General features: G+C 64.7%; 2 protein-coding genes across 3 annotated transcripts in view; both read left to right on the top strand.

Annotated features, from left to right (window-relative positions):
* The window catches only part of AHDC1 (AT-hook DNA binding motif containing 1), a 40,997-nt gene extending 30,038 nt beyond the window's left edge, over positions 1-10,959 (top strand). The window contains 5 exon segments of the mRNA XM_065744407.1: positions 3,883-4,039; positions 5,367-5,407; positions 5,521-6,308; positions 6,310-10,572; positions 10,690-10,959. Of these exon segments, the coding sequence (XP_065600479.1) occupies positions 5,598-6,308; positions 6,310-10,530 (4,932 nt within the window). The 5' untranslated portion in view covers positions 3,883-4,039; positions 5,367-5,407; positions 5,521-5,597 and the 3' untranslated portion in view covers positions 10,531-10,572; positions 10,690-10,959.
* Positions 10,960-19,290: 8,331 nt separating this feature from the next.
* The window catches only part of WASF2 (WASP family member 2), a 28,372-nt gene continuing 22,077 nt past the window's right edge, over positions 19,291-25,585 (top strand). For both annotated transcript variants that reach the window (XM_065744442.1, XM_065744440.1), the window contains exon 1: positions 19,291-19,421. The gene's annotated coding sequence lies outside the window, so the exon portion shown is untranslated. The remainder of the gene's footprint in view (positions 19,422-25,585) is intronic.

Below are 25,585 nucleotides of genomic sequence, written 5' to 3'. Positions count from 1 at the left end.
CCCGCAGCGCTCCGCGGCCCCGCAGCTGTACGCGTGGAGTGGGGAGGGGGGGGTGAACTTTGTCCCCAGACCCCCCCACCCCATCGGGGGTTGCGGGGGGTTCTGTGGGGCGCGGGGGTGTGACGTGACCCGGCGGGGCAGGCAGGGACGCGGCGGGGCTGTGACTCACGCTGGGCTATAAGCGGGAGGGGGGGGGGGGGGGGGTTGGTGGAGTGGGGGGGCACGCGGAGCTCCGTGGCACCGGGGATGGCACCCGCGTGGGGTCGCGCCTGCGGCACCCGGCGGCCGCGGCTCCGGCCGGCACCCAAAGGCCGGGGGTTGGGGTGTCCCCACCATCCCCCCCACCGGGCAGGGGGCCGAAAGGGGGGGTGGGGTGAGGTGGGGGGGGGGGGGGCCGGGCCGGCTGCTGCCTCCCGCGCCGGCTCAGCGGGGGCGGGGGAACAAAGCTGGCACCGAGGGAAGCGGCTAAATTTAGCCCGTTTCCCTGCGAGCGCTGAACCGCGGAGCTCGGCTCCAGCCGGCCGAGGTGCCACCGTCGCTGCCGTCCATCTGTCGAGAGCCGCACGTCCCCAACCCATCCCCCAGAACCCACCCCCCCGCCCCAACACAGCCCCACCGCCCCCCCCCCCGGCTGGGGAAGGGAGTGGGACCACTATGGGGTGAGGGGCAGAGGGGTGGAGTGTGCGGAGCTCGGTGTCCGGGCTCGGGGATCCCATCGGGGTCGGGAGGGGAGGAGTTGGCCATCAAGGAGGGGCCCTGGGACCCCTGGGGGGGGCAGGGGGTGTCAAACCTGTAGGGTTTGTTATGGGGAAGCGGTCGTCGTAGGGAGGTGGGTGGGGGTGGGGTCTGTGCTGCAGGAGCCCTCCGTACCAAGGCCAGGAGAAGGGCTGCGTCCCCCACGGTTGTGTCCCCAGTGGTGTCCCCGCGGCTCTGTCCCCCCCCCCCCCCAGTCCCGTGTCACCCCAGCAGCGTGGGCTGTACCCACGGGCTCCACCCCCTCCCCTCCAGCCCCACGATCTCGGAGATGTTTTTGGCACAAGGATTTTCCCACCGTGCTTTGCAGCAGCGGGGTGTGGTTGGGGGCTGCCAGCCGCCGCAGGTACCCATTGCTTTACAGCCTGCGGGTCCTGGAACCCCCCCACAGTGCCCGACCCCCCCAGGGTGCCTCGTGCGGGGCTTTCCTCCACCCCATCCCACAGCTCTGTGCTGCCCATGCCCCCACAGTGCCCCCCCCCCCTTTGCAGCAGTTCCCTCTCCCTCCCATAGCATCACCAGCCCCGTGGCGGGGGGAGCGTTCCCCGCCGCCCCCCTGCCTTGGGGGTGCCCCAGACCCCCCCCAGTGCCCTCCAGAAATGGGGACGGGCAGTGAGCAGCTCACCGGACCCGTTACCTAAGATGAAACACAGGCACCATCTGCTCCGTCTCCTAATTACCAGTGGAGGGGGGTGAGGTGGTGGTGGGGGGGGGGGGGAGCAGGGATGGATGGCATCGCACGGCTGGAGGAGCACCCACCCCCCCCCTCCTCCCAGCACCCCCAGTCCCAACCCATCACTGCGCACTGGAGGCACTGGGGATGCTCTATGGGACTGATGGGGTGTGGGTGCCGTGCACTTTGGGGTGGGGGCTGTGATGGTGATGGGGTGGGAGTGGGGTGGAGTGGGGTCTGCCCGACCCCCACCCCCCCGCGTGGCACAGGCTCGGGGGGGGGGAGGGGCTGTCCGGGGAACACGGAAACCCTCAGCAAGCGGCTGCCAGGAAGCTGTCACTGGAGGGGATTTTCCATTGGTGTCAGCAGGAGCAGGATGGGCTGGGGGGGGGGGATTCGTAGAGGCGGGGGGGTGTGAGTGAGCAGGGCGAGTGCGAGAGTGCGTGAGGGATGGGGGGCAGCGGGGGGAGGGGCACATAGGGTGGGCACCCCCATGGTGCGTGTGCAAAGGGGAGACCTTCCCCCCCCGTGTTTGTGAGAGGCAGCGCCCCAGGGCCGTGCAAGAATGATGTGTGTGCAAGGGAAGGGGGGGGCACATCCCCAGAGCCCCCCACGTGTGCGTGTGCAAGGCCCCTGCCCCACTGGGGGCACACGAAGTGCGTGGCCCCATGTCCCGGGGTTTGGAGGGGGGGGGGGGGGGGGGATTTGGGGCCGGCGCAGCCCTCCCCACTGGGACATGTGGGGCCGCCGCGTCCCCATCTGTGTGGCGGTCCCCTCCCGTCTCCCGGTGGCATCTCCGGCCCCACCCCGACATCTGGGTGGCCTCGGAGCCGGGCACCAGCCCACGTCCGCGTCCTGCGGTGGCCGCAGCGCTGCCAGCACAGCCCTGCCGGGGGGGTCCGGGCGCCAGCAGCCCCCGCCGGGGGGGGGGGGGGAGGGACGGGGAGGGGGGGGATGGGGGGCAGGAGGGACGCAGCACACCCCCCCCCACCCCGTGCCACCCCTCCCGCCCCACGGCCGTGCCACCCTGCGTGCAGCCCGCGCCGAGCCTGAAACCGTTAAAACTAATTAAAGCTTTGCAGCAGCGGGATTAAGGCCGGGCAGGGGAGGTGGCAGCCCAGGTAGTCGATTAGTTCACCAGGCGCGGATATTGGATTTCTGCGCGGCGAGTCAGCAGTCTTCGGGGGCTGTTATCTTTGCGAGGCTCCAGGGGTCAGGAGGTGGATGCAGGGGTGGCTGTGAGCCCCCCCCATACACACACACACACACACACACACACACACACACACACGCTGCTCTTCATCCCCCCCCCCTTCGCCCGCCGCAGCGCCGCTCCCATCCATCTCTCCCTCCATCCCTCCTTCTCTTGTGTGGTCTCGGATGGTGTTTTGTAACCAGCAAGAGGAAAAAAAAAAAAAAGAAGAAGAAGGGGAAAAAAAAAATAAAAAAGGGAAGGGAAGCGGCCCTACCCCTGGCGAGCAACCCGGGAGCGGCCGAGGCCGGAGCGCATAATGCGAAACATGTGGCGGCTGCCTGGGGCTGAGCACGGGAGGTGAAAGTGAGCGCGGGCACGGCGAGCATCCCCTGCGGGGCGCTGCCCGACCCCACGGCGCGGGGTGGGGGTCTCGGGTGGGTCCGTGGGTGCAGCACTTCGCCCCGGCCGCGGGGCGGTGCGGGGCTGCTGGCACCCGTGGGTGCGTGTGTGTGGGTGCGTGTGTCGCCGCGTGCCGGGCTCTGCCGGCGATGGGGTGGGGGCCGCGCAGCCCCACACGCCCTACAGACCCCTCGTGGGCAGCTGGGGCGCACAGTGGGGGATGCGGGACGGGGCCGAGCCCCGCGCTCCGAGGACCGGCTCCCAGCGGCTGTTCTGGAAAAGCTCCTGTTTGTTTCCTTCCTGCCTGACTCCCCTCCAGCAGCTCTCAGCTCCGGGCACATTAGCAGATTCATCCGAGACTCGACCGGTCTTTCTAGCGCATATTTTCCTGCTCCGCATCGCCCTCGGTGTAACTCTACACCCGGCAGCAACGGGGCCGCGTTTCTGCGGGGCTGCGCCCGGTGCCAGCTCCGAGACGGGGGGGGGGCTGAGGACGGCCTGACAGGTTTGAATTCTCCTTCCCTGCCTTGTTGAGAAGTTGTCACGCTAATCCAGACACCGGGAACAGCCTGGATCACGGCGAGCGGGTGTGTGTGTGTGTGTGTGTGTGCGTGTGTGTGTGTGTGTGCGGGGGGAGGGAACAGGCAGAGCTCCCCGCGGGGCCGTGCGGTGGCACATGGCACCGCGCCGGAGGGGCTGCGCCTGCCCCCCATGTGCCGACGGCTGCGGGGTCTCCAAGCGTGCAAACCCGTGCACACACAAGCACGCGCATCCCACCCCGCACGGGGTGCTGTGGGGGGGGGGGGGGGGCACAGCGGGGCTGATGGGCTGACGGGTGGGGGTCTCTGTGCTTGCTCGGCAGATGGGAGCTCGCTCGCCTGCCAGCCCGGCGCACTGGAGATCGGTGCCAGCCCTCCTGCAGAGTGGTTCCCGCGTGCCCAGGGCCCCCCCCAGCCCGGCAGCGACGGCCCCGAGCGCGGCTACCGAGTGAACCTGCACTGCAAACACCCCCGGCCCAGGTACCCCGGGGGGGCCCTCACCCCGGGGTGGGGGGGCGGCGAACTGCTGCGCTCGGCTTGGCTTCGGTGGGAGGGGGATGGAGTAGCGTTGCTTGGGGGCTTTGGGGGCGCGGAGAGGGGTGAGGGGGCGGTGGGAGGGGGGGGTGGGTGTTGGGTGGCACTTTTGGGTGCCAGAGCCGCGGGTCCCCACGGTGCCGCCTGCTCTCAGCAGAAGGGGAAGAGGGGTGGGGGGCGGAGGGGGGACGGCACGGCTGCTGTCACCTGACGTGCTGCCCCAGTGCAGCTGGCTCGGGGTGGCAGCTGTGCGTGGGGTGGCCCCGTGGAAGGGGGGAGGCAAGGGAGGAAGCAGGGAGGGGTACGGGGTGGGGGGCCGGGGGGGGCAGCACGCAGCAGCGCTGGGCCGGGGTTGCCAAGGAGCTGAGCTCACTCTTTCCAGCCGTGACTTTCCGTGAGCTGTGGCTGCACGGGGGCGGGGGACGCGGTGACAGCCCCCGGCTTTTGGGGCGTCCCGGTGCCTCACCCCCTCGGGCAGTCGTTTCTGCACGTGGCTCCGCCACCACGTGTCCCCGTGTCTCCCCTGCTGGCACGCCACGAGGGGAAAACTCCCCGCCCCCCCAACCCCCCTCCACTCTCCATGGCACCCCCTGGGCACCCCATCCCTCGGACCGCGGATGCGCCAGCAGCTTCCCGCCTCCCATCTGCCCACGAACAAAGAACTTTCCTCCTCCCCGCCCCGACCCCCCTCGGCCCCGTGCCGTGCCGAGCCGTGCCGGGCAGTGCCGTGCCGTGCTGTGCTGTGCCGAACCGTGCCGTGCTATGCAGTGCCGTGCCGTGCTATGTAGCGCCGTGCCGTGCTGAGCCGTTCCGGGCCGTGCCGTGCCGTGCCGTGCCGGGCAGCTCTGCGGGCGGGCAGCGCGGCTCGCCGGGGACACCTAGCGGCAACGCGGCCGCAGGGCCCCCGCCCGCCCCGTTCCCGGAGCCCGGCACCCCGGGGCACGCCGCAACGCCCGGGCCGTGTGTATGGGGTGGGGATGGGGAGGTTAAACCGAGCATCCTCGGCCCCGCAATGCGTTCCGGCTCCGCGGAGGGGCCGGTCAACCTGTCCCCTCTGTCCCCAGATCGCAGGCAGCCTCCCCCAGCCCCTGCCCCGCGCGCAGCCCCGACGCCAGGGTGATGGGCACCGGCTGCGCCGGCTCGGGAGCACCCCGGGGAGGAGCAGCCCCTGGTACGGCCCTCGCAGGGACTGGCGATGGCACGGGGGGGGGGCGGGGGGGCACCGGGATCCCCCCCCGCCGGGGGCTAACCCTCTGCACCCCTTCCTTTGCAGAGAGCTCAAGTGCAACAGCAGAAGCAGCAGCAAAGCCGAGGGTAAGTCGTGGCCGTGGTGGGCGGGGGGGGGGGAGGGGGGGGGCAGGGAGGGCGGGGCGCAGTCAGTGCCGTGGGATCCTCACCGTCCCTCTCTGCCCCCCCCACCCCCCCAGGTCCCCACCTCACCTTCCCCGACCCCCATGTCAGCACCTGCTCAGCCCAGCGGCACGCGGGGGAGGAGGAGGTCAGGATGCGCGTGAAGCCCCCGGGCCCAGTGGTAACGACCAGCGTTGTGCGAGGCTCGCCCGACTACGTCCGAGAGCCCAAATTCTACCCTCCAGGGCACCCGGCGCAGCAGCCCCCAGCCTGCCCGGCGGAGAAGGCCTTATCCTGCAGCGTGCTCAGCTTCCCTGAGGGCTCGTGCCCGGCGCTCGGCCGGGAGCACCAGGCGGGCTCACTGCTGCACGGCGACCCGGCCGACCGGTGCCAGGGCGTGCGCGGCGGCACCAAGGCGGCCGAGGAGCTGCTGGGCTGCGCCGGCGAGCCCCGGATCCTGGGGGGCAGCGCGGAGGAGGCAGCCGCCCGCGATCGGGCGCCCGACACCTTCCCCAACGCGACGCTGGCCTCGGGCCGCTGCAACGTCGACGGCATCGTCGCGCTGCTCCGGAGCAAGTGCGGCAACGGGCACATCAACCTTCACCCCGTGGTGCAGCTCATCGACATCATGAAGGACCTCAACCGCCTCTCCGAGGACCTCAAGAGCAGTGGGGTGCACCTGGACTGCGGCAGCCTGCGCTCCACCGGCGGCGGCGGCGGCGTTGGCCACGAGGACGGCCGCCTGCTGCCCGCCGACCGCGACCTGCAGTACAGCTTCTTCTCCTCGCCCTCCTTGGCCAACAGCATCCGCAGCCCCGAGGAGCGCGGGGTGCTCTGCAAAGCCGAGCCGCCGCGGCACCCCCGGCCCCCCAACCCGCGACGGGGAGGGTGAGGGCGGTGGGGGGAGCAGTGCCCCACAGCCCCCGGCCTCCGGCAAAGCGCCCGCCGAGGAAGCGGGGTGCTCGCAGCCTGACGCCGCTGACTACTCGGAGCTGGCCGAGGCGGACATCCTCAACGAGCTGGCCTCGCTGGCGTGCCCGGGGACGCAGCTGCTGGAGTCGCAGCCCATGGAGCCGCAGCCCCAGTTGCTCCCGGCCCAAGAGCTGGACTCCCAGTCCCGGCTGCTGGATTCCCAGTCCCTGGAGTCGCAGCCGCAGCTGCTCGACGCGCAGAGCTTGGAGCCGCTGCCGGAGTCGCTGGAACTGCAGAACCTGGAGCCGCTGGGGCTGCAGTCGCTGGAGCCGCTCTCCGAATCCTTGGAGCTGCAGTCTCTGGAGCCGCTCTCTGAATCGCTGGAGCTGCAGTCGCTGGAGCCGCTGGCGGAGCCGTTGGGGCTGCAGACGCTGGAGCCGCTGCCCGGAGCGCTGGAGCCGCAGCTGCTGGAGGCTCGCGCCCCACTGCTGCCCAACGAGCCGGCCCTGCTGCAGCCGCAGCCGCTGGGCCCCGTGCCGGAGCTGCTGGAGGCGCAGCCCGGAGCCGGGGACCCGCTGCGGCCCCACAGCCTGCAGCCCCGCCTGGGGGGCTGCCCGCTGAGCGGCGTGGTGAAACGCGGCCCCTGCGGGGGTCGGGGGGCCGGGAGGTGCGGCGAGGACCACCGCAAGTATGCACTGCGCCGGAGTGACAAACCAAAGATGCTGTGCCGCCGGAGGAGGGCAGGGCGAGGGCGGCGGGCCGACGTCATCCCCGAGAGCCGCGTCCTGCCCCTCGCCCTGCCCGCTGAGCTGCCCCCTGGGCCCGAGGAGCCCAGCACCCCACTGCCGGCCCCCCCGCCACCCCCCGAAGCCCTGGAGCCCGATGAGGTGCCCAAGGCCCCCGCGGCGTCGGGGAAGAAAAGCAAGTGCCGGGGGGTGCGGAAGATGGTGGTGAAGATGGCCAAGATCCCGGTGTCGCTGGGGAGGAGGAACAAGACCACCTACAAGGTGTCGTCACTCAGCAGCAACCTGAACCTGGAGGGCAAGGAGCTGGCGGCCAGCAGCTCCATGGAGCCCACGCCGCTGCTCAAGATGAAGAACAACGGGCGCAACGTGGTGGTGGTCTTCCCCCCCGGCGAGATGCCCATCATCCTGAAGCGCAAGCGGGGCCGGCCCCCCAAGAACCTGCTGCTGGGCCAGGCCAAGCCCAAGGAGCCCGCACCAGAGGTGAAGAAGAGGAGGAGGAGGAAGCAGAAGCTGGCCTCGCCCCAGCCCTCCTACATCGCCGACACCAACGACAGCAAGGCCGACTACTCGGACGTGCTGGCCAAGCTGGCGTTCCTCAACCGGCAGAGCCAGTGCTCGGGGCGCTGCTCCCCGCCGCGCTGCTGGACGCCCAGCGAGCCCGAGTCCATCCACCAGGCGCCCGACACACAGAGCATCTCGCACTTCCTGCACCGCGTGCAGGGCTTCCGGCGGCGCGGCGGCAAGGCGGGCGGCTTCGGTGGGCGCGGGGGGGCCCACGCGGCCCGTGCGTCCCGCTGCTCCTTCAGCGATTTCTTCGAGGGCATCGGCAAGAAGAAGAAGGCCCCCGCTGCCCTGCACGCCGACCCCGTGCACCCGCGCAAGAGGGGCAGGCCGGAGCCCGACCCCGTGGGCAAGCCCAAGCGCAAGCGGCGGACCCGCAAGAACGGGGTGCTGTTCCCCGAGCAGAACCCCACGCAGAGCTTCAGCGACAGTGCCTCCGAGTGGGCTGGGGATAAGGGCAGCCCCTGGGCCCCGCACCACGGCCACGCCGCCGGCCAGCCCGGCCGCAACTGCGGCTACCAGGGCGCCGAGGCCCGGCCCTTCCACGCCGCCGCGCTGGACTCGGGCTCCTCGGGCCGCGCCGGTTTCTACGCGGGCAGCGCGGGCTCCTCGCAGGCCGAGGTGGGCCAGGAGCGGCACAGCCTGTTCACGGGGTACTTCCGCTCCTTGCTGGACTCGGACGATTCCTCCGACCTGCTGGACTTCGCCCTCTCGGCCTCGCGCTCCGAGTCCCGCAAGTCGGCAGCCTACGCGGCCCCTCCCGGTGCCATGGCGGCCCAGCGGGGCGGGCTGGCAGCCTACCCGGCGCGGGGCGGCAAGGTGCCGGCCACGGCGGGCCCCGGCACCGACGCCTTCCACGCGGCCATGCAGGCCCGGCAGGCCTTCCCTCCCGGCCGCCCCGCCGCCGGGTACGGCGTGGCCCAGGCGGGCTCCTCGGAGTGCCGCGGCACCGAGGCCTTCCCCAAACTGGTGCCGCCTTCCGCCGTCTCCCGCTCTCCCACCGCGCACCCGGCGGGCGCTGCCGGGTACCCGCAGTACGGCGGGTACAGCGCGGGGCAGAGCGTGGCCCCCGCCAGCGTCTTCCCCCCGGGGAAGCAGTACCCCCCGGCGCAGGAGTGCCCCGCCAGCAAGGACTGCAGCTTCGCCTACGGCAGCGGCAGCAGCCTGCCCTCGTCGCCCAGCAGCGCGCACAGTGCCGGCTACGCGCAGCAGACCGCCGGGCCCAGCCTGCCGCTGGGCAAAGCCTCCTTCTTCAACAGCGCCGAGGGCGGACAGTTCTCCAGCGCCGCGCACACCCCGCTGCGCTGCGACAGCCGCGCCAGCACCGTCTCTCCCGGCGGGTACATGGTGCCCAAGGGCTCGGCCTCCTTCCAGCCGTCCCCCGAGAACTGCCGGCCGTTCCCCAGCGCGTCGCAGTGGGCGTTCCGGCAGGGCTACGCGGGGCTGGAGTGGAGCTCGGAGGCGTTCAGCCAGCTCTACAACCCGGGCTTCGAGTGCCACCTCAACGAGCCCAACGTCATCCTGGACATCTCCAACTACACCCCGCAGAAGGCCAAGCAGCAGACGGTGTCGGAGACGTTCTCCGAGTCGTCGTCCGACAGCACGCAGTTCAACCAGCCGGCCGGATACCGGCGCGCCAACAGCGAGGCGTCGTCCAGCGAGGGCCAGTCCAGCCTGTCCAGCCTGGAGAAGCTGATGATGGACTGGAACGAGGCATCCTCGGCCCCCGGCTACAACTGGAACCAGAGCGTCCTCTTCCAGAGCAACTCCAAGCCGGGCCGGGGCCGGCGGAAGAAGGTGGACATGTTCGACGCGTCGCACCTCAGCTTCTCGTCGTCGTCGTCGTCCTCCTCCGTGTACCCCTCCAAGCGCAGCACGGGGCCCCGGCAGCCGCGGGGTTCACGCGGGGCGTGCGCGTCCAAGAAGGAGCGGGGCACGGGCAAGGCCAAGTTCCCCAGCAAGGCGCAGGCGGTGAACCCGCTCTTCCACGAGAGCACGGACCTGGGCTTGGACTACTACAGCGGGGACAGCAGCATGTCCCCCCTGCCCTCCCAGTCGCGGGGATTCGGGGTGGGCGAGCGGGACCCCTGCGACTACGCCGGGCCCTACTCCATGAACCCATCGACGCCGTCGGACGGGACGTTCATGCAGGGCTTTCAGAGCGACTCGCCCGGCTTGGGGCAGCCGGAGCTGGAGGGCAAGCACTTCCCCGCACTGCCCCACCAGCTGGCGGCCCCCGGGCAGCAGGCTGTCTTCGAGGCTGGCCTCCAGAAAGCCTTCTCGCCCAACTGCTCGCCCACCTTGGCCTTCAAGGAGGAGCTGCGGGCGGGCGAGCTGCGCAAACTGCCCGCCTGCGACTCGCTCAAGCACAGCATGCAGGGGGGGGCCCTCCCGCACGGCCCCCACGTGGCGTGCCGCGACCTCGCCATGCCGCAGCCGCACTACGAGTCCCCCAGCTGCAAAAACCCCCCGTACTGGTACTCGCCCACCGCCAGCACCCGCAGCCCCTCCTCGTACGACGGCAAGGCGGGCGCCGGCATGCTGGTGGACTTCATGGGCAGGACGGACCCCTCGTGTCTCAACCCCCATTTGAGCAGCCCCGGCGGCCCCCACCCCCCCAAGGGCGACAAGGAGCCCTTGGAGATGTCCCGCGCCCACCACCGCGGCCCCTACGCCTGTCCCCTGATCAATGACTTGAACATCTCCCCCGTCCCGAGGGACTCCATGCTGCAGCTGCAGGACAACTACAGGTACCCCACGTTTGCACCCCAGGGGCACCCCGTCATGGCCCCCGCCCAGAAGAGCGGGTTCTTGGGGCCGATGGTGGAGCAGCACCCCGAGGACACGTTTACGGTCACCTCATTGTAGTGCCATCGACGCGCCCGGCGGACAGCGAGGTTTTGTTACAGGGTAGGTGCTTTCTGGGGGGTGGGGGTGCACGGGGGGGGGGGGGGGGGGTGCGGCACAGGGCCCTTCTCACTCCCCTCCCCCCCCCTCCCCCCCCCCCGTGTTGTGTTTCTCTTGCAGAGGTAATTTAGCCAGCACTTTTTTTCTGGAACACTTTTCAAGTTCTGTATTTAACTGCGATTGGAACCGTTGGTTTTTGTTTTCTATTAAAAAAAAAGAAAAAAAAAGATAGAAAAAAAAAAAAAAGGTGAAAAAAAAAACACAACAAAAACGCAAAAAAAAAAAAAGAAAAAAAGAAAGAAAAAAAAAGACGAAATACGCGAAACAAAAGGAAAATATATATATATATATGGAAGAAGAGAAAAGGAAGAGAGAGATAAACCCCGTTTTTTCCACCCCCTCCCCCCCACGGCCGCTCCGTCTCACCCCGACCCGGCGCCGCTTTCCGGACTGCCCCACAGCAGAGGACAATCCCACGGACGGACGGACGGATGGGGGGAGGGGCAGCGGCCCGGACCCCCCCCCCCCTCCCCGGTGCTTTGTTGGGGGGGGTCTGGTTTGGTTTTTGTTCTTTTCCCTCCCGTCGTGCTCGCTTTGTGGGGGTGTTTTGTCGCGCCGGACGGTGCCCGGTGGGCGTTGGGAGCGCGGAGTGCCGGGAGCTCGGGCGGCTTCGCCGTGGGTCCCCGAGACGCAGCCGTCACCCAGTGAGTGCCACGTGGGGGGGGGGGGGGGGGCCGGGGGACGCTGCATGCCACATGGATGTGGGTGGCGGAGATGGGGGATGCGGGGGGGGTGTAGGACCGCTGGGATCTTGGGGGGGTGGGCAGCGGACCTCTGGGTGTGTGGGTACTGGGTGGGCATTGTGAGGAGCCCAGGTGCCCGGTATGTGGGTGCTGGGTGGGGGATGTGCACGACCCCGGACCCCCGGGTGGGTGGGCACCGGACCCCCAATATATGCATAATGTTGAGGGATGTTTAGGACCCCAGACCTAAACTGAGTATGTGGGTGCTGGTTGGAAGGGTGCTCAGGACCCCCCCAGGACGTGGGTGCTACCCAGTGGGGACCCCCACCCACCCCCTCCCTGAGTAACGCCGCCGCTCACCCCATCCCTTCTCCCCACAGCCCCCACAGCAGCGCACCCCGAGCCCTCCGCCGGCCCCGAGAGCAGAGAGGAGAGGAGAAGAGAGGAGGGGGCCCCGCTTCTCCCCCCTCCCCCCCCCCCCACCCCCAACCGGAAGCAGAGGGGACTCTTCGGATTTCGAAATTATTAATAATTAATTATTAATTTTTTTTATTTTTTTTTTTAATTTTTATTAAGTTTCGTTTTCTGCACAAAAAGAAAAGAAAAAAAAAAAAAACAACCAGCAATTGTAAATACTTTTGAAGTAAAAAAAGAAAAAAAAAAACCCGAAAAAAAAAAAGGAGAAAAAATAATAAAAAATAATAATAATTACAAAAAATAAAAGGGAGAGAGAGAGGAAAAAAAAGAGCAAAAAGGCAAAAAAAAATTCACCCCCCCAAAGAAAAAACTAATAAATAAAAATAAATAAAATAGAGGGGGGGGTGACGTGGTGAGAGCATCGGATGGTGGAGGGGGAGGGGGAGCAGAGCAGGGTGGGACCCATCGGTGCACACTGAGGTTCTCCGTTACAGACAGAGAAACCCACAGAAATAAAAGGCAAAAAAAAAAAAGAGAAAAAAAAAGGAAAACAAACAAAAAAAAAGCCAAAAAAAAAAGAAAACAAAACCCCGACCCCAAAAAGTGACCATAACCTATTTATTGTATATAATGTTTTATTATAAATCGTGTCTTGTATATTGCAGCCCGAGCATCCGCTGTGGTTTTGTGGTGTGCGGCTCTCACGTGGGATCCTTGGGGGGGGGGGGGAGGGGGGGCACAGCCCCGTTGCGCCCTGAGCAGGGGGTGGGGGGGTGGAGAGTGGGGTCTGAGCCCTCTCTGGGGGTCCCGGGGGCACCTGGAGTGTCTCTCCCCTTCCCCTCCCCCATCAGGTGCAGGTGGTTGGGGTTTGGAGGAGGCGTTGCTATGGGGCAGGGCGCAAAGGGGGCGGTGGGGGGGGCTGAATGCCCCCCAGGGTCCTTGGGTAAAAGGGGAGGGGTTTGTGGGGGGAGGGGACAGGAGATGGCACCCGGGGGGGCTGCAGCATCTCCTCCTGCACCCCAGGGACCTCCATCCCATTCCCAGGGGCCATCCCCACAGCTCCTAGGGGGCGGTGCTGCTCGAGGGCGCCGTCCCCCTTCTCCCCGATGCCATTTTGGGGTCATCGCTGCGGTGCCGCCCGGGGGCTGCGGACCTCCCCCCCCCCCCCTCCATCCCCATCCCCTCTCCTTCATATTAACAGCAGTGCCGTGAAGAAAATTGAAGCCATTATTCTTCGCTCGCGTCCTCCATCCCCACGAAGCTCACCCACTTGACACGCTAATCACAGCTAACGAGGGGGGGGGGGGCGTTCCCCACGTCGGCCCGGCACAGCTGCCGTCGCCCCCACCGAACCCCCCCCCCCCCAAAGCTCTCACCCTCATCCCCGACCCCATTGCGGTGCAGGGATTGGGGGCAGGGGCTGCCGGAGGTGTCCCCTCGTGGCCGTGTCCCCTCGTGGCCGTGTCCCCCCGTGGCCGTGTCCCCACGGCAGCGCTGCTGTTCCCAGAGGAAGGGCCGTGCCCTGGGAAGCTATTCCCTCCCCCTACATATCCCCCCCACCCCGTGCTCCTCCCTCTCCTCCTGCGCTGACCTGCGCTCCGGGTTGGGACGGTGAGTGCATCGCTGGCGGACCCCCCCCCGCCCCATTTTGGGGTCCTGCTGAGCCCCGACGCACTCACTGCACCCACAGCCCCACAGGGCTCAGCGCAGCGGGGCCGGGAGCTCTGCAGCGCATTACGGTTCCCCGCAGCCACCCCGGCCCCACTGTGCCCTGCTGTGTTTTAATCAAGCCCAGCCTGGCGCCGAGCAAATAACCGGGGGGGGGGAACCCTGCGGGCCCACGGGGCTGCTGGCGCCGGGCACTGCTGCCCTGCCCACGTCCCCACTGCGTGCCCGTGCCCCCCGGGATGTCCCCGTGACCCCACTGCTCACACACCCCCCAGTGCGTGCCGGTGTGCCCCGCTGCATGCCACAGCATCCTCGTGTCCCCTGTGCGTCCCCCCCCATATCCCCAATGTGACACGATGCCTCCAGTGCACCCCCATGTTCCCCATGTGTCCCCACGCCCCCAGTACATCCTCGTGTCCCCAGTGCCCCCCCATGGCCCCAATACGTCACCATGTCCCCAGTGCCCCCCCACGTCCCCAGTGTGTCACCATGTTGTCCCCCACGTCCCCACACGTGGCAGCACTGTGGCCGCCCATCCCAGGGGGTGGGGGTGGGGGGGGGGCTGTGGGGGCCAGGAGAGCAGGGAGGGAAGTGAAGGCTCTTGCCGGGGGGGGCTGTGTGCCCACCCCATGCACAGCCCCCCTAGAGTTTGGGCTCCGAGGGATGGGGAGGGGATGGGGAACCCCACATCAGCGTTGCCACGTCCCGCTCAGTGGGGTGGGAGGTGATGCTCCTTATGGGGGTGCAACAGGGGGTCCTGACCCTGTGAGGGGGGGCACTCAGAGCACGTACCCAACGCAGAGGGGTGCCCAGCCCCCGGGGGTCTTCTCAGCAGGGGAAGCAGGAGTTTTTGGGGAGGGCCGTAGGGGCATCGTGGCGGTGGGGCGGGTGCTGGGTGCTATAGGGGCAGAGCTGTTGGGTTACGGTGGCCCTGCCCTGCAGGAGCGAGGCCGGATGAGCCCACCCGGGGCTGGCAACGGGTTGGGGTCTGCATGGGGTTTGGGGTGGGAGCGCAGGGGCACGGTGTGGGGCTCTGTGGGGTTCGGTGCCGGCCCCACTGCTTGTTTTTCCAAGGGCCCGACTGCTGCGAGTTATCAGCGGTGGCAGAAGCGCGGTGCTTCCTGTCTCGGTGTGCACGCCGGCTCCTCGGGGAGGGATTAAGGGGATTATATTATTATTTGTTATCACTGAGGGGGGAGAAGGAAAGGGGAAAAAAAAAAGGAGAAGAAGAAACCTCCATTGCTGGGAACTGTGCTCAATCAGAGCTGAGATTGGCTCCCACCCCACACCTCCGCCCTGATGTGACCCGAGCTGGGGTGGGCGCCTGGGGGGCTGCCCCATGGCTCTCGTGTCCTTCGCATTGGGACAAGGTGGGGCTGGAGGCGAGCCTCATCCTCCCAGGGATGAAGGCCACGAGAATCTGCGGGGCAGCGAGGGCTGTGCCACTCTGCCCAGGGGGAGGAGGGTGCTCCAGCCGAGCCGGGGGGCACAGAGCCAGCAGAGCTCCACGTGTCCCACCCCACTGCGTCTGTTTGCTGCTCCCTGCCCTGTGGGGCTGCCTGCGTCCTTCTGGGGAGCAGAAGACCCCTCCAGCCTCAGGGCACGGGGCTGGGCACCCCATCTACGGGCACAGCGCGGGCTCTGAGCCGGGAGCACTCTGTGCAGAGCTCTCTGGAGGTGGGGTTGGCTTTTTCTTCCTTTGCACAGCTCTTCCTGCCGGGCAGGAGCTCCCCGAGGCCAGCCTTGCTCATTACATTGCAACTCACCTACTCCTTCCCACCGCAAACGAGCTCACGTCTCAATTTATTTATTGTTTCCCTCTTTCCAGCCTCCCCCCCCAGCCTGGTTCTGAGCCGATCCGGGCTCAGACGTGGGGTGAGGAGGGGGGCAGCCCCATCTCCATCCTCACCTGGGCTGTGATGCAGCACACAAAGCCCGGCGTTACAGCCGCCTCCATGCACCCTTCCGCCGACGGACCGCACTATTTCCTTCAGTCCTTTATTTACACTTTATTGCTCTTGTTTTTGCACCGGCAAGCGCTGCTGGAGTGCACAGAAATCCTTCAGATCTCGGCTGGCAGCAGAGCTCTGCCTAATCATAGTCATTATCTGGAAGCAGGTAATGGGCATCTTTCCCATGTTAATTTGAAAACAGAACCGGCGAGCGCAGGACGGCGGCAGCAGAGCGGGCTCCGAGCTTCGGGGTGGGGGCACAGGGGGCACGCGCACCCCACGCGTGGCTGCTGCCCCCGAGGCTTCGCGCTCTGTAAACCCACGAGGAAGGGCCGCACGTCCCGCAGCCGGAGCCCAGCAGCTGTAGCATCCCCAGCTCCCGCATCGCGCTCAGAGCTCGCCCCCAGCCCGGCCCTTCGTTAGCGAGGCCCCGGCCCTTTCATCCCCGGCTGCGGGAGGGGCCGGGATGTGGGGCGGCGGGAGGACGGCTCCCACGGGCGATGCTCCCCCTCGCCGGGGCCGGGAGGGGAAGGCTGGGTGGCGTTGGAGTTTCGTTTGCTGAGATACCATTAACGAGTGAGCAAAGGTTGCGGAGTCTCCATGGAGACAAGACAGCAAGCGAGACGAGCGGGTGTGCAGCCGAGGTTAGAGCTGATTAGTAAATGTCAGCAGCGCAGCCACTGCCCGCTGCCGAGCTGCCCGGCGGCACCCTGAGCACCCTGCACGTCCCGGGCACCCTGAGCACCCTGCACGTCCCGGGCACCCTGAGCATCCTGCACATCCCGGGCACCCTGAGCATCCTGCACATCCTGGGCACCCTGAGCATCCTGCATGTCCCGGGCACCCTGAGCACCCTGCACGTCCCGGGCACCCTGAGCATCCTACACATCCCGGGCACCCTGAGCACCCTGCACGTCCCGGGCACCCTGAGCACCCTGCACGTCCCGGGCACCCTGAGCACCCTGCACGTCCCGGGCACCCTGAGCATCCTGCACATCCTGGGCACCCTGAGCATCCTGCATGTCCCGGGCACCCTGAGCACCCTGCACGTCCCGGGCACCCTGAGCACCCTGCACATCCTGGGCACCCTGAGCATCCTGCATGTCCCGGGCACCCTGAGCACCCTGCACGTCCCGGGCACCCTGAGCACCCTGCACATCCCGGGCACCCTGAGCACCCTGCACGTCCCGGGCACCCTGAGCACCCTGCACGTCCCGGGCTCCCCATTGCTGCACACATCCCATGCACCGTGAGCACACTGTGCACCCCACGTGCTGTGTGCATCCCATGCACCACGCACCCCACGCATTTCGTGCATCCCCCGTGCTCCACACACACTCAGCGCTGCTTGCATCCCGTGCCCCCCTCCGAGCCCTAAGGCACCCCGGGCACTCTGTGCACCCCACATCCTCTGTGCACCCCAGCTCCCCACTGCAGCCCGGATTGATGCTGGCGGGGCTGTGGCTCACGGGAGGCACAGGAGCAGGACGAGCCCTGGGCATGCTATTGTGTGTCTGTTTCCAGAGCATTTCTGCAGCTCTGGTGCTGCCAGCCCTGGCTCCCTTCCTGCAGGGATGCAGCTGGAGCCGCTCTGCCTTCACGCTGTGTTCTCCTCAGCCATTTTGTGTGCAAGGGCAGCACAGGGGCACCCAGCTGGGGACAGGCACCCCACGCTTCCCCCCACCTCCCCCTCAGCATCCCTGGGTGAGGACGTGGCCACGGCCCCGTGCAAGGCTGGGCAGCACAGCGTGAGATAAGCTGGGAGCTCATCCCTTCAGCCAAGGATTTCTGCTCATTCCTGCCCATGGGGTGCAGGAAAATGAGGCTGGATCTGCTGGATGCCATCTGATTTTAACGAGGAGCAAAGCCCAGAATGAGGAGAGCAGGGGCCGGGTTGGAGCCGGAGGGGCAGCAATGTGGGGGAGGGCCCTTTTAGGGTGAGCGGGGGCTCAGAGCCCACCCAGGGGAGCAGGAGCAGCCTGGCTGCCTGTCCCTGGCCCCCAGAGCATCATTTCTTTCCAGAAAACAGCACCTGGCAGGCGAGAGCATCCCTCTTGCCGAGAAACAAGTGTCAGGGGGTACGGCGGGGGGGCTGGATCCTGCAATTTAGCAGGTATTATTCGGCAGCTATAAACAGAGCCTCTCACACAGGCAGGGAGAGATAAAGGTTGCAGCGCAGATACAGATTAGGTGGTTCCCTTGAGGCTGTGACACCTTGAGATAGAAGCAGATCTTCTTCAAGGCAACGGCTGGCTGGCAGCCTGGAAAACCTGGAGCCCGCGGCCTCCAGCTGCGCCTCGAGGCCTCATCCTCACTCCCACCCCCGTCCTTGCACCCCTCCCCATCCTCGCACCCACGGATGGGGGCTGCTGGTTGGGGGGCTGCAGCTGAGCACCGCATCCCTGTGCGCCGTGCACGGGGGAGTGGTGCAAACCAGGTGAGAATCGGCCGCTTCCAACACACGCGCGTGCCCATCTCAACCAGGAGGTGTGAAAGGAGGAAACCGGGGTGCTGAGACCCCGACGTCCGGCACCACAGCGCCCAGGGCTGGTCGGATTCGGGAGCAGTCAGCTTAAAGCCCCCAGCAGAGCCCCCTGCACCTCACGCCCTTCATTTCCCTCCAGCTTCTCCAGGCAGAAACGAACCCAGCACTCGTGTTTGTAATCAGGCAGGGGAAGAAAGATTTAATGCTCCAGGTGCACAGACAGAAGCGCTGCGGCAGCGGAGCATCGCGCTGTTAATTTCTGATCGAGTGTTTGCTCCTGCAGTTTGGGACAATGGAAATCTTTGTTCTCTGTTCTTCCTTTCCCCCTCGAGGGCGTCTCCTCCAGGTGGAGGATTACTGCTCTATAGAAACCTGCGCTGTGTGCAGACCTCGGGGGTGGGTCCCCAGCGTCGCCCCCACCCTGCTGAGGACAGGGCTGAGCTGGAGGATGGTGACCATCAAGGGCACCCCTGGGCCCAGTATCCCCAGTACCAAGCACCCTGGTGCCCTGGACACCCACACTGAGCCACCCTGGGCCTGGTAACCCCATACCAAGCAGCCATGGGCCCAGAAATCCCATGCTAGGTTCTCCAGTACCCCATACTGGTACCCCTGTGCCCAGTGCTGGGTACTCCCGGGCCCTGTGCCCCCAAGCTGGGTACCCCCAGGCCTGGCACTTCCATAGAGGGTACCCCCAGGACCCAATACCCCCAGAGCTGCAGAGCCCTGCGTCCGATACGCTCTGCAATGAGTACTGCTGAGTTTGGTGCCCCCACTGCCACGTACCCCCATACCAGGTACCCCCACACCGGGTACCCCAGGTCCTAGTACCCCCATTCCCTACACCCCCAGCTCTCAGCACCCCCACAGTGTGCACCACCAGCCCTGCTGCCCCATGCCAGGCACCCCCAAGCCCCATACCCCCCAGCCCAGTTCCAGGGCCCGCAGGGTGCACGGGATCCACCCGTGCTCGCTCCCCGCGCCGTGTCGCCGCCCCGATTCCCCACCCTGGCGTGACACCCCCACTCCCCCAGGTGGAACTTTCCTCCCAGGACGTCAGACCATAGAGGCGAAAGGCAACACCCAAGCGCGGCTCTCGGATGGGGGGGGTGAAGGAGGAAAAGGGACTTTTTTCCTCCGAAGCCGCTCGGAGTTTTGCCGTGCCCTCGCCACCCAAAAAGCAGAGTCTCTCTCTGAAGGTGCTGTGACTGCTCGTGGTGCAGCGGCTCTCCGCTCTGCCGCGGGGACGCATCCCAAAGCCGCCTGTGCTCCCCCGTCCCGTCCTCCTCGTGGTACGTTCCAGCCTGTTTACTCTTTTTGCGCGGCTCCTTGGGTGGGGCTCTCCTCCTTGCTCCGGTTTCGTACGCAAGTGGCGCAGGGCGGCTTTGATAGACAGCCGCTCTCAGCCAATGGCGTGGGCGCATCGCTGGGCGGCGATCCAATAGCGCCGCGGGCCGGCAGGCGGGAGGGGGCGGGGCCAGGCCCGGTCAGGACAGGGAGGGGGAGCTGTGGAATGGCGGACGGCCGGGCTGGCCCGCCCTGGTGGTAACGAGCCCCGCGGGCCTGAGAGAGCAGCACCGGAGCGGGGTGAGTGCGAGAGGGGCGAGCGGCGGCTCCCCGGCCCGCCCCGTCCCGTCCCGTCCCGTCCCGTCCCGTCCCGTCCCGCAGGAGAGCGGCGGAGGCGTTGGGGTGGGCTGCTAGGCCCTTGCTAAATAGTGAGCTCTTAGGGTGAGGCGCTCAGCGCTTCCTGCCACATAGTGAGCTCCGGGCGCTCTGCCCTCGGGGTGGGGGGGGGAGGGGAACGGCTCCGTCCCGGAGCGGCCCCGCCCGGGAGCAGCGGGACGGGCAGCGCGTCCTGGGGGGGTCAGGGTGCAGAGTCCGGTTGGAGTGGCCTATAACCAGCGGTGTCCCCCAGGGGTCCGTGCTGGGCCCGGTCTTGCTCAACATCTTCATCAGTGAGCTTGATGAGGGGATAGGGGCCACCCTCAGCAAGTTTGCTGAGGATACGAAGTTGGGAGGATTGGCTGACACGTCTGAAGGCTGTGCTGCCATTCAGCGAGACCTGGACAGGCTGGAGAGCTGGGCAGTCAGAAACTGGATGGGGTTTGACGAAAGCCAGTGTAGAGTCTTGCACCTAGGGAGGATTAATTGCATGCACCAGTACAGGCTGGGGGACGAGCTGCTGGAGGGGAGCTCTGCAGAGAGGGACCTGGGTGTCCAGGTGGACAGCAGGTTGACCATGAGCCAGCAGTGTGCTGTCGTGGCTGAGAGGGCCAATGGCAGAGGCCTCATCTGGAGTACTGTGCCCAGTTCTGGGCTCCCCAGTACAAAAAAGACAGGGATCTCTTGGAAAGAGCCCAGCGCAGGGCCACAAAGATGGGGAAGGGCCTGGAGGATCTCCCCTATGAGGAAAGGCAGAGTGAACTGGGTCTGTTTAGCCTTGAGAATGAGGACTGAAAGGATTTACAAATATCTGAGGTGTGGGGGACAAAGTGGTGAGGCCAGACTCTTTTCAGCAGTGTGTGGGGGCAGGACAAGGGGGAACGGACAGAAACTGCAGCTCAGGAGGTTCTGCACGAATGTGCACAAGAACTTCTATACGGTGAGGGTGACAGAGCACTGGCACACGCTGCCCGGGGGGGTTGTGGGGTCTCCTCTGGAGATATTCAAGGCCTGCCTGTGCGACCTGGTGTAGGGAGCTGCTTTGGCAGGGGGGTTGGACTTTAATGATCTCTGGAGGTCCCTTCCAGCCCCTATGATTCTGTGTGATTCTGTGAGGGCGTTGTGTGGGGCTGAGACCAAGGGCTGGTTGGGGATTTGGGGGGTGCTGGCAGTGCTGCCCCCCCCCCTCCCCGTGCCAGGCTGTGCTGCACAGTTACACAGCAGCCCGAGGGAGCAGTGCTCACCTGGAGCCCGCCAGGCTTTCCCCCAGGCCAGGAGCTTCTTGGCAGTGCTGTGCTTGCACCCCAGGAGCTGTGGGAGCTCCTTGGTGCCCCGTGGGCCCTTCCCCGCATGCTCACACTTCTTGGAGGTGTGAAAGCCCCACGTGGTGGAGGGGCTTGGGCAGCTCGGGGGTTGGGGGGCGTGTTGGACCTCGGTATGAAGTTGTCAGGCGCTCTCTGAAAAGCTCTGAAGGGCGGAGCGGGGTTTGGTCGGGAAGTTTGGTCCAAGGCGCTGACCTGGCAGTGACCTTAGCCCTTTCAAGGCAGGAATATGCTGCTGGAGAAGGTCCTCAGGGCTGTGCCTCACTGGTGTTGGTGCTGCTCCTTTGGGGCGCAAATAGCAGATGTCCTTTGGTGGAAGGTAAGAGGTGGCAGCTCTTCCCTCTTTGCTACGACTTGACCTCAGAGCCCTTCCTCTGCTTATCCCCTCCGTAAGTTTCACATTTGGCATTGCTGCTCTGCTTTCATTAGCAGCAGCACTGGGTGCTTTCCCATCAGTCAGACCACTGGTGGGGCAGAGCAGTGGGTGGAGAGAGCAGGACCCAGAACCAAGAGTGCCTGCTGCTTCACACCTCGTCGGGCTTAAGGAGTTTCATTTCAGACCGGAGTTTGTCCACTCGCATTAATCCATCCACACTGCAGATGTCAGTACCCGTGAAACAAGATCAGTGATAACAAAGCAGTGTTATTGCATCCCCCTGCTCCACACAGGGATTCACCAGACCCTCACACTCGTGTGCCCTTCCCCAGGACTTGTGAGAATGGAGAAGTTGGGAGTGCAGGCTGCCAGCAGCCGGCAGCGACGTGCGAGTTTCCCTAGTGGCAAAGCTGATGTGTTACTTTGTGGGAAGCGCTGCAGTGTGTGAGCTCAGTCACACGAGGAAGGGGGAATGGCTGTGTTTTCCATCGGTGTGAAACGTCTGCAGATTTGGTTGCTGTGAAGTGGTGGAGGCAGAGCAGCGGTGCTTCTCGCTCTGGGTCGCCTCTTGTTGACCTCGAGTGGGTTTTTGTCGTCGAAACTGATAGAGCTTCATCCAAAACTTAGTTAAAAACCAACCAAAGCTCACATCTACCCACTGAAAACACAGGCAGTGTGGCATTGCAGTGACTGCAGTGACTTTGATGCTCTGCTTGCAGCTGAGGATGAGCTTTATCCCGGAGCGGGCCCACAGTAAGCAAAATGCTTTTCCTTCTCTTTTTTCGAGGACTGTGCTTGCAAGCAGAGTTTGAATGAGAGGCTGTGTTAGAGGCTGCCTTGCCGTGATGCTTGGCAGCTCCCACCCCAAGCAGTTGGTGTCTGCAGGGCTCAGACCTCTCCCAAACCTTGTGCTCAGGCTGGGAGCAGCTCTGCCAGCCGGAGCAGGGCAGGCTGGTGCTGTATGTGGTGTGAGTTGTAAGGGGAAAGCCTTAACACTGAGTGCTGACCTTTCCCCCCAGTCTGCGTATTTGAGAAAGAAATGGATCTTCGGTTTTGTTTTCTTACTTGGTAGCAAGCTCAGAAAGCAAATGCCCCAAATTCCACCCTTAAACAACGCAGAAATCAAACAGGCTCCTGCCTGTCGGGCTCCTTCCCCCCACAGCCAACGAGGAGAAGGCATTTCCAAGCTCTGTGCTGCTGCTCGGGCTTTTCCAGGCTGCCAGCAAGGTGCTGCTTCCCTCCACTGTTCTCAGCCCTATGGAAGCGGGGGGAGCAGAGTGCTCTCCCTCCCGTGCTGCTGTCTGTGCTGCTGTCTGTGCTCCGTAGCAGCACGCAGGGCTGCTGGCTTGGCCGAACCGAGCGGAGCGTTTCTGAGTGGCGGTGATTCATCGCAAGGAGAGCACAGCCCCTGCCACGAGTGCCAGCCCAGTTTCTCAGCATACTTTGAATATATGTCATTCTTCAGGGCTGGTCTAGGAGAAGTTGATTCCGTTCATGAAGCTTAGGTAATGGCGTGGTGTGGGCGGGGGTTGGGACTTCATGTGCTCCTGGTCCCGCTGGTAAATCCGCCTTTTGTTTTAGTTTTTAAACAATGATGGGTGAAGAAGGTGACCTCTCCCACTCAATGAGGGGAGGTTTTTTTAGCCGTGCTGGAGTCAGGAAGGTTTCAGCGGGTGTGGGATGCTGCCCTGAGCCCTGTAGGTAGGTGCTCTTCGTATGTTTTCCAGACCTGCTCTCGATGTGGGGTCTCTGTTTTGGTGCTGGGTTTGGCAGTGCTTGGCCCTCGGTGCTGGAGCTGAATGGCAGTGGCCTCTCTTGGTGCTCCAGCCCCCGCTGAGAGCCCTAGGAAGGAGCCCTGTGTCCATCGTGCTGTTTATTCTCGCTGCACGTGGGTAAATACTTGTGAGATCTCGGCTACTGCAGATGAACATTTATTTGAATGTTTGGGGTATTTATAAACCCTGGATTAAAAAGAATAAAATAAAAGGCAGGTGGAAGTGGCTTCTGGGTAATAGGCAAATGAGTGCTGAGAGCAGAACCACCCTGGTGGCATTTACTTCCTGTGTATTTTTGCAACCCTGTGTAATAAGGAGGCCACATGTTTCCTCCGTGAGGAGGGGAGGGCTTCGTGCAAAGGGCACGGTGTGAGCAGGAGCTTCTGCATGGGGATCAGAGCCAGGCCTGGGTCAGGAGACGCTGGCTTCTGTCTGCACATCAGCAGGATTTCTCCTCCTGGGAGGCAGCTTTCCTTTCCCAGAAGTGCTGAGGTGTGAACCTTGGTGTCACGAGGGGCGGGCGGAGCGTTCGGCGTGTGCTCAGCCCTGGGCCCCTGTGGGAGAAGCAGGGCTTTAGGGGATGCTGCGATGCGGAGCTGGGCTGGGAGCTGCCTGCAGGGTGGCAGCACTCAGCTCTTGTTCTTAGGGCTTGGTTTCTGCTGCTCCGTGGCCGTGGCTCTGAAGGTTTCGGTTCTGCGTGGCGAGGTGTGCTGCAGAGGGACAGTGTGTGCAGATCTCTGTGCTAAAAGCTACTCCTGCTTGCTCTGTCAGACTGACTCCTTTCACACGCACGCTGGTGCTCTCATTTGGCCAGCGTCCTTGGGAAGCACAGACCCTCTTCTTGCCACACGTGGTTCTGAGGTGAGCATCCAGTTGTAAAGCACAGCGTGTAAAAGGGAGCGTCTTTTCAGCTGGCGTTGGACAGACACGGGGCGTGCTGCCCTGCTGTGCCACGGGTACCGGCTGAGTTCACAAAGGGTTAGGGCTGCTGCAGGGAAACGAAGCCCACGAAGTGTGGTCTTAAGGTGGAGAAGGTCAGCGGGGAGGGCTGCTGCCCTGCACGCCTGTTGCTCTTTGGCTGTGTACATGGCCCCCAATGGCTGGAGTGGCTGCTCCTGGTGTCGGTTCTGTGTCCTGGCCGGTCACTGCCGTTCCCTGTGATGCTGCAGAGCATTGAGCTCCCGTTTCTCCTTGTAAAACTGGGCTAATGACTCTGACCTTTTGTTTGTAAAGCAGAAGGAAAAGGCTCAACAAAATACCGGAGCTTATTTACTATCATTACTGCAATGATGAGCAACGCCACTTTGCGGTGCTTCAAAGAGGCTCCGCTGATAAGATGCTGGAAATCCCGAGGGGGGGGGAAAAAAACCATTTCAGATGGAGGAGGAGGGGAAGGTTCCTCCCAGCCCAGCACTCTGTGCTCCTCGCCCCGTGCATGAGGTAATGCTGCAGCCCTCACCCCTCCATCTGCCTCCGTGCAGGAGCTGCTTGTGGCCTTTGCTTTCCCCCACAGCCCGGCGGTGTCACCACCCAGGGGCGAGTCCGGCCTGGGTCTGCTCTCACACTGCACGGTTCTGCAGAGCACTTTGTTGACCCCTTGTATAATAAGGTCGAATGTGGTTTAAATTTCTCGCTTCCTCTTTCACTGGATGCCCTCTCCCTGCTTCTGAGAGCCTTGCTTGGAGTCTGCGTGTAGCAGAAGTCTTTGCTGCTGCTCGATGAATGAGCGATGCTTTGCTTTCAGGCAGCTCCGTGCTGGAGGGCTTTAAGTGGCATTCAGAGGAGGCTATCAGCCACAATATCTGATGTATTGGCGTAGCCACGGTTCATGCATGGAGTGCAAAAAATGGGATTTAATTGAGAGGGAGGGGGAACGGCAGCCCCGGATGAATGGATGGGTGAAAGTTCCCCGACCACCCCTTAGCCCAGCAAATAGTTTGCTGAGTGCTTGCCGGAGCGGAAGCGAGTTCCTTTCAGGCACCCTGCTTTTGTGCACCGTAAGAGAAAGCTCACGCTGAGGGGTTTGGCCTTGCAGCTGCAAAGCACACACACACACACACACACACACACACAACGGTGCACACACCCAGATCCTGCCTTTCAATGCCAGAGTCGTGTGCTGGAGGAAGGCGTGTAGCTCCTGTAAAACCCTTCCGTTGTGTTGCTGGCCACTTCCCCTTCAGGCAGAGCTGGAGGCTCTCGCCATTAACGTGCTCAGAACCTGCTGAGGAGCAGCGCTGTGTCGGGGAGGTTGCAGCCAGGCTCTGGCTTCACGTGACGGGTTTCTGTGCAGCAGCTTGTTACAGACCTCGTGGTGAGCTTTGGTAGAAGGACTCGTGTCTTTAGCATCCCTAATGCAGCCTGATCCCTCTTCATCTGCAGAGATCGGCTCTGTCAAGGGATGGTATTGAATCTCTCTGTAATTTGGGGTAGAGGCAGAGCCCGGAGTTAACTGGGTGAGTTTCAGTAGGGCCAAGTGTCATGTCAGGTCCTGTGTTTTGGGCACAGCAACCCCAGGTACCCTAAAAGTGTGGGGAGGAGTGGCTGGAAAGCTGCCTGATGGAAAGGGAGCTCTGTGTGCTGGCGGACTGTGGGCTGAATGGGGTGCTGAGCAGC

This window comes from Cyrtonyx montezumae, unplaced genomic scaffold (genome assembly GCF_038088225.1).
Source record: "Cyrtonyx montezumae isolate F1298 unplaced genomic scaffold, pur_monq_1.0 scaffold_31, whole genome shotgun sequence".
NCBI classification, from domain to species: domain Eukaryota; kingdom Metazoa; phylum Chordata; class Aves; order Galliformes; family Odontophoridae; genus Cyrtonyx; species Cyrtonyx montezumae.
Note: the sequence above shows the minus strand (reverse complement) of the source record. Positions and strands in the feature narration are given on the sequence as shown.